The 8251-nt window shown below is 41.7% G+C and overlaps 1 protein-coding gene across 1 annotated transcript in view; it reads left to right on the top strand.

Annotated features, from left to right (window-relative positions):
* Nucleotides 1-1575: 1575 nt before the first annotated feature.
* LOC144098054 (uncharacterized) overlaps nucleotides 1576-8251 on the top strand; it is a 32005-nt gene continuing 25329 nt past the window's right edge. The window contains exons 1-2 of the mRNA XM_077630616.1: nucleotides 1576-1647; nucleotides 3901-3918. Coding sequence (XP_077486742.1) covers nucleotides 1644-1647; nucleotides 3901-3918 — 22 coding nt within the window. The 5' untranslated portion in view covers nucleotides 1576-1643. The remainder of the gene's footprint in view (nucleotides 1648-3900; nucleotides 3919-8251) is intronic.

Genomic DNA, 8251 nt, shown 5'->3' with positions numbered 1-8251 from the left:
CAACATTCTTTCCCTCGGACTCAACACGTGAGGGGGGCGAGACAATAAGTGCGGTGGTATGTTTGTGCGCCCAAGTGAAAGCCCTAGCCCCCCCTCCTTCCCCTCCGGCGTGGGCGTCCTCACCCTAGGGAGTGTGGAGAAGAGGATATAAAAATCGAGAAGCAGTACGGAAGGGGGACGCTCAGGACGACATCGTTCGCCAAGAGGGCCTTCAGCGCCGAAGCCCAACGGCGTGCAGCTTCTGCCAGCAACCGCTCGAGCCCAACTCCGGAGCCACTCCATCGCCCCCATGAAGTCGTCGGCACGTAAGCTCGGACGCCCCAGCCTCTGATGTATAATCTTAATCATGTGTAATTATTGAATATACCTGTTTGTTTAAACTGAGCCATACGGTGTCTCTTTGCCTCTCCGTCCCGTGTGGACCTGCGCATTATGGGGGTCATCACAATGTTGTTTGCACAGAATTAGTTCAGCAGGTTGCCAACACGCAACACGGAAAAAGCTATACCTGAGAACACCACAGGGATGAATAAGATAATGAAATGAAGATAAAATATTTTTGAAGAACAAATGCATTAAATTACAGGACTATTTCTCACCTCTGCGTTGCAAGCAAACTCTTCCGGTAAGTGCGTTCTCCACTATAAAGTGGCGAACGCACTTTTTTCACCGATATACCGCAATAAGCCCCGCAGGCTACGTGCCCAAAGGCTTCTTAGGCAGTACATTGAAGAGGACAACTCGAAACTACGTACTGCGGCTTCAGGAAGTCGTTGGTTCGTGTCGACCACTTATTGCTCGTCCAGGAGCTATACTTAAGGGTGGTCCAGGAGTGTTTTATTCGATTGGTAAGAAGTCACTTTGAAAGCTGCGACTGCTCCGTCAGCGTTAAAGGCCAAAGAGCCTCCAACGACTTTACTTAGAGGTCTCTTGCTCTTCTGATTATTATTTAAACCACATGTACAATAACGTGCCATACTTCACTCCTATTTTTTTCCTTATGCTGCAAAAATCTACCTTTTTAAAGCGATTATCAGCAGTATTGACTGCATTGTTTTTCAGACAGATCACAACGCATTCAGCAACAGCTCAAGAAGGAAAAAATGTCTATTTAAAAATGCAGAAACAAAAGTGTTAAGCTACATCAATAAGAGCAGAGGAGCACGATGTATTTGATTTTCCACCTAAGGCGTAGGAATCAGAGCACTTCGAAGCAACAAGCTCAGTGCAATGCCTCCTCATCTTGATAAAACACGACAAAGGCCCTGGAGAGGTATTTACTAGGATACCGCTTTTACCGGTTGCCCCCGAAGAGCGCATTAACCACTGCTGACACTTAAATTACGTTGCAACGCCAGGAAGAAAGACGAAGTAGCGTTCTGATGCCAGCATTGTCACTTGAAAAAAGGACATGTATTGCGATAGCGTATCTCTCTTTTCGCTTCCTTTGTGGGCCACAATTTTAGCTTTTACGAGTTTTGCTGTAATAATTTTCTGAATGCATGTCTGCTTTTCGCATTACAAACATGCTGTCTTGTGAAGGTGTTGTGTCCTAGACGCAGACGAAGAAAAAGACCGACTTTCGGCTCCTCTCGTACTGCACCATCTTCGTGAGGCCAACAAAGACACTCTCAGGTGCAGCCATGGGTAAGAGATCTCAGCACCAGTATGACAGCGGCATGCATTTTTTCAGCAGTCTCCGCTAAGTAAGAAAGGGAAAGGGCAGTTATTGCCGTCACTGCAGAGTGCGAAGTAACGATGCAGTGCCGTCTGTGCTGCCGTCAGGGCTTTTCAAAAGCCTTGGGAATCAGCTTCGCCATCTGCGTTTCTTGGCTGAATTGCATTCCACAAATTATCCAGCTATGTTAAGCGCCTGAAAATTGAGTTCATTCAATTAGTTCGGATCTGTCTGGGCATCATCAGCAGCTCTGAACCATAGAGTGATGCCTAAGTATCAGGCATCCTCTTTGTATTGGCACCAACATTTAGAAACCGAAGTAACCGTTATGATTCCCATGAGACATACGGCTGTCTTCAGAGGACTCACATTTTTGTCCCACAAGCTGCCTACGGGCATTGAAAATTGTAATTTGTATTGTAATTTGATTACAAAGTTAACTTTTGCGAACATGCGTGCTCACGCCTGCTTTATTGAGCTCTTTTTCCGGCATTTGATGTAAATATTCGGGCCCACTGGAGAGAAATCTGCTCTGAAACTCATGCGTGGCCAGAGCACTGAAGAATTTGGCATTCGCTGAAATATACTGAGCTATTGTATTAGGAACAATGATCGGGTAAACATTCCACCTAACCGCTCTGGAAGGAAGCGTGGAAGATGTGGTTGCTCGCAAGACGCGCGTATTGAGGTAACTAAGGCAAACTGTTGCGGCTTAGCTGCGCGGCGACGCATCTTCTCCAAAATATGTTACGGTGGTGTGCAACGAAACGCTATTAACCCTTTTTCTGCTATTGACACTCAACTTGTCGCTTCTAACGGAAGCTTTATGTAGCATCGAAAATTGATATTTTTCTTAGGTCTTTTGAATTTCAAGCCTGCTACGAACACTTTAAAGGAAGAATCATGAGACAGTTGAAAATTTATGCATTTTTTTTCACTGCGGAGGTCGCGGTTAGAGCTACGGAATTCGTCGAACGAGAGCCCACAGAAGTAGAAAGGGCAAGGTAAACGAAACATCAAATTAAAAGGGGAACAAAATCAGTGCTCAAAGTTTGCCACCGAGCCTAAATGAGTGAGAAATTATTGCTACAAACTAGGCTGATTGGTTAGCCGAAATGCTAGTAACACAGCGAGGAATTGTGATAACCACACAGGACACCGGGTAATATCTGCAATGCCGTAAAACGGAGGCTGTTTTCTTTAAATGCGACAACATTATGATGGTGAAGAAGGTGGAAACTGTCCAGCGTTGGCGACGTCTGTACCAAACCGCCACCAACCAACCGTGTGGCCTCTGATGGTGAAAGGGTTTCTCATTCTCTTTCCTGGTGATAGTTGGCAGGTACGAGGTGATGAAAATGGAATTCCTCTTCTCCACTTATATAGAGGAGAAGGCAGATGCCGGACTAACAGTGACTCATCAAAAATGAATTCGACTATGAAATAATGATGACTTATTAAAAATGAATAAAAGAAGTGGTTATGAATTGAAATGGGGTGAAAATAAAATCCTATCTGAATCAGAATCGCAATTCAAATAAAATCAGAATTGGAACTCTTGCTAAGTGAAATGACATCAAAATTACAACAAAATCAGAGGTGCAAAACATTGACGAGTGAAATAAAAGTTCTCCCGCGTTTACTCCCCATAAATTCAATTTATGACACCTAAACTTTTCTTATTTTATACCACATGTAGAAACGCTCTAACGAATCTAGAACTCGAGGGTGACATTTAAACACAATATTGAAGGAATTATTTTAAGGTTATCTCACATTCAGACAAGGCATCATCAGCTCTCGGGCAAAGAAAACTTACTTTTCAGTTTAACTCGCGGGAAACAGAGCTACCTGCGACTGATTTTCTGTCGTTTCGGAGACCAGCAAAGACTTATGATCTGCCAGTCAGTCTAAGTGCACGGCTCTTTCTGCTGACTGTTTTTACTGACTGCAGCCACGCCGCACCATTTTCTTGCGCCTAAAATGAAATGTGCTACGTTTTTCTATTTACCACGCTCTACCATTTCAGTTTAGTCCAATCTTGAATACTACATTATTAATTTATTTCTTAGCTAGAGCGGTTAGCTGCAGGCGCGCTGCATGCTTCGACCCGCATCTGTACCCTTTACAGCCGTACCTATATCTTTTCTTCAAGCTGTCGACAAGGTTTTAGCGAAAATAAGCAACGCTCCCATTTTGCTTTCTTTATTCTCTTATTACAGCGACAGGCGTTTATGAACGTAAGTAAAGCTGCAGATGTGGATAGTTGGTTTTTCGTGTTTACTTCATCAGTGCGATACTCATGGCAACGAACACATCGGACATAAAACTAAACATACAGACCAGGCGCAAGCTATCAACCGATTTTAGTGCGCCGGAAATTCTTTTTATATGAACTGCTATTAGTAAAGAAAATGAAAGAACACAACAACAATGGCAGTGTTGGGGGCAAAAAATACCTTGTTTTCGTCTTTGGTTGATGAGCATGCTTTGAAGATTTAGATTTCTCACTGCTTTGTGAAGCTTGTCGACTTCTCGCTTCGTCAACTTGACTGGCAGGTCACTTAATCACGTGTCTTCATTTTTGAGACACCATGCAACATGCTTCAAACAACTTCCTTTTCATCTTATCCAGCGAGTGAAGGCTGACAGTGGTGTTTTAGCACACTGACTTGCACTTGTCGCTCCTAGGGCAGTGCGTCACAAGGTTGCCTGGCGCGGTTAACAAGCAACATAACATGCGATGTTCCCGCAGCCTCCCATTCAGGCATCATACCATACGTCCGACGTATGCCAGGCCACGTGACATCTGAATTTTAGCACCACTCCGGAAGAGCAAAGGGACCAATTTATCGCGTCCTTTACCGCACATCTGCTCTCACGGCGTCTTGGTTTCGGGTTGTTTATCTTTGCGCACAAACCCTCGAGTTTGTTTAGGACAAAAAACATTGCTGCGACCTCAGGCCGTTCCGCAACTATTTTAGCCTATTCCAGACGACGTGCGCGTAACAGAACACCCCAGGCCATTCACCTTGGTTTCCTTCTTTCCGGTTCCTTTGTTTTTATTCTGCGGCAGTCGTGACGACACCGTCAGCCTCTGAAACAAGGATTTGCGTGATATAGCCTGGTGCATTCAGGTGTTCCTAGTGCATGTTGATGCTGTCGTTTTATGGTGACGGGACATTTTAGTGCCTTATATTCAAGAATTATATAAGGCGCACTTAGAACAGACAAGAGAGACCAAACAACACAAGCGCTTGTGTTGTTTGGTCTCCCTTGTCTGTTGTACTAAGTGCGCTTTATATAATTCTTGAAAATGAAAAACCAACTAGCTCAGATGTCAATTCTGCTTTAGTGCCTTAGTTAACGAAGACATCTCGATACCGTGCTTGGTAAGCTTTGACTGTGCTGAACCAATCGACAAAAGACAAAAGACTGTTTTCACCTCCGCATTTGAAGCACTAATAGAAGTCCTGGCCTCCTGAGTTGGAAATGTCCAAGTGCTCAGACTTCCTTCCTACAAAACTTCATGTGTGAATTCGAGTCCGAAATGCGGTGTCCCAAATTGACCAATCTTGTGTTGTGAGAAGTCGACCATCAGGAAATCTTCTCGAGCGTAAATTTGGAAACAGTTTACATATATGCCATATTTTACAACTCCAAGCGTCTTCAGACTCTCACAAGCAGTCGATCTCTAGCCGAGTACAGGTTAAACAGCACTGGCTCATTTATCATGCTTTCCAGTTCGTATGCAGACTCATCAAGGCAATTTCATCAGCGAATCGCATGTTATTTAGGTGTTCTCCATTACTCTATTCCCAACTCTTCTCAATTAAGGACTCGTAATACCTCCTGTGAGAAGCCAGTGAATAGCATGCATATATATATATATATATATATATATATATATATATATATATATATATATATATATATATATATATATATATATACCAAAAGTGATTTCTGGCAGCTGATTTGGTCAATATAAAATAAAATCACCAAAAATTGAAGAAACATAACAGGATTTAATTCACGACGTTTCGGCTGGGGGACCAGCCTTCTTCGAGTGTCGAAAAAGGCTGGTCCTCCAGCCGAAACGTCGTGAATTAAATCCTGTTATGTTTCTTCAATTTTTGATTTTATATTATATACATATATATATGTATATATATGCAAAGTTGTGAAACGCTTCAGTTAGCCAAAGATTTATTTTGAGTCGACGTTTCGGACAGAGCCTGCCCTTTTTTCCAGACTCTTTTCTTTTAGAAGCGTTGTTAATAGCCATCGATGAAATGCAGTATAGAAAGATAAACGTATTTGGTTGCTAGAGGCAAAATGCAAAGTTGTGAAACGCTTTAGTTAGCCATAGATTTATTTTGACTCGACGTTTCGGACAAAGCCTGTCCTTTCTCAAGACTCAAGGAAGGACAGGCTCTGTCTGAAACGTTGACTCAAAATAAATATATGGCTAACTGAAGCGTTTCACAACTTTGCATTTTTGCCTCTAGCAACAAAATGCGTTTATCTTTCTACACTGCATATATATATATATATATATATATATATATATATATATATATATATATATATATATATATATATATATATATATATACAATATGTTTATAAGTAACTTTCATTAAACCAATTGATTGGAATTAAAAATTAAAAAAAGGATATAAAACATTCCCCTATGCACCATGGTTTCGGTTACTGTTGGCTTCCTTGATATGTTTGTCAAACGAGCCCCTCATTTTATTTGCCTTGTCTGCTAATAGCTTAACGGGGGTCTCGGTTCTGGCAGTCTTGATGCCATAGGTAGCATAAAAGGGCTCTCGCACAGTTTTCGCCCTCGCCGTTAGATGACGTTCTACGTCACACTTGCGGTATTACAGGACGTGCTACGTCCACCGCTATGGACGAGGGTGGCGCTGGTGAACACCCTCAAGGTTCGCTTACACGCAAAACATAAATACCCACGAAAGCATCAGATTGGACAGCCGTCGCCGTAACTCAGTTTGTAAGAGCACCGGACGCGATATTCGGAGGTCGTGGGTTCGGATCCCACCGGCGGCATGGTTGTTTTTTCTGCTCGTTTGTAACTTCCTTTAAACCAATTGATTGGCATTAGAAATTAAAAAAAGTATATAAAACATTCCCCTATGCACCATGGTTTCGGTGACTGTTGGCTTCCTTAATATGTTTGTCAAACGAGCCCCTCATTTCATTTGCCTTGTCTGCTAATAGCTTGCCGGGGGTCTCGGTTCTGGCAGTCTTGATGTCATAGGTAGCGTAAGAGGGCTCTCGCACAGTTTTCGCCCTCGTTGTTAGATGACGTTCTACGTCACACTTGCGGTATTACAGGACCTGCTACGTCCACCGCTATGGACGAGGGTGGCGCTGGTGAACACTCTCAAGGTTCGCTTACACGCAAACCATAAATACCCACGAAAGCATCAGATTGGGCAGCCGTCGCCCTAGCTCAGTTGGTAAGAGCACCGGACGCGATATTCGGAGGTCGTGGGTTCGGATCCCACCGGCGGCATGGTTGTTTTTTCTGCTAGTTTATAAGTAACTTTCTTTAAACCAACTGATTGGCATTAGAAATAAAAAAGTATATAAAACATTCCCTATGCACCATGGTTTCGGTGACTGTTGGCTTCCTTAATATGTTTGTCGAACGAGCCCCTCATTTCATATATATATATTAGCAGACAAGGCAAATGAAATGAGGGGCTCGTTCGACAAACATATTAAGGAAGCCAACAGTCACGGAAACCAAAGTGCATAGGGGAATGTTTCTTTTTTTTTAATATCTTGTGCCAATCGATTAGTATTTTTTTTAAAGAAAATTACTTACAAGCAGCAGAAAAAACAACCATGCCGCCGGTGGGATCCGAACCCACGACCTCCGAATATCGCGTCCGGTGCTCTCACCAACTGAGCTACGGCGACGGCTGTCCAATCTGCTGCTTTCGTGGGTATTTACGTTTTTGCGTGTAAGCGAACCTTGAGAGTGTTCACCAGCGCCTGTAAGTAATTTTCTTTAAAAAAAAACTAATCGATTGGCACAAGATATTAAAAAAAAATAAACATTCCCCTATGCACTTTGGTTTCCGTGACTGTTGTCTTCCTTTATATATATATATATATATATATATATATATATATATATATATATATATAATCACCATCATATCATGTAATCTAATAAAATCATATAATATAAAATATATATTTGATATATAAATCAAATATAAAATTATATATATGATATAAAATCACGAGTGTACACTCCTCCAGCCGAACCGTCGTGAATTAAATCCTGTTATGTTTTTGCAATTTTTGGTGATTTTATATTATATTGTCCAAATCAGCTGCCAGAAATCACTTTTAGGATATATATATATATATATATATATATATATATATATATATATATATATATATATATATATATATATATATATATATATATATATATATATATATATATATATATATATGGGCCATTATTGTGTTGTGTGTGTTCTGCAAACACAACATTTTCTATAGCCCGGACCGCTTTCC

This window comes from Amblyomma americanum, chromosome 7 (genome assembly GCF_052857255.1).
Source record: "Amblyomma americanum isolate KBUSLIRL-KWMA chromosome 7, ASM5285725v1, whole genome shotgun sequence".
NCBI classification, from domain to species: domain Eukaryota; kingdom Metazoa; phylum Arthropoda; class Arachnida; order Ixodida; family Ixodidae; genus Amblyomma; species Amblyomma americanum.
Note: the sequence above shows the minus strand (reverse complement) of the source record. Positions and strands in the feature narration are given on the sequence as shown.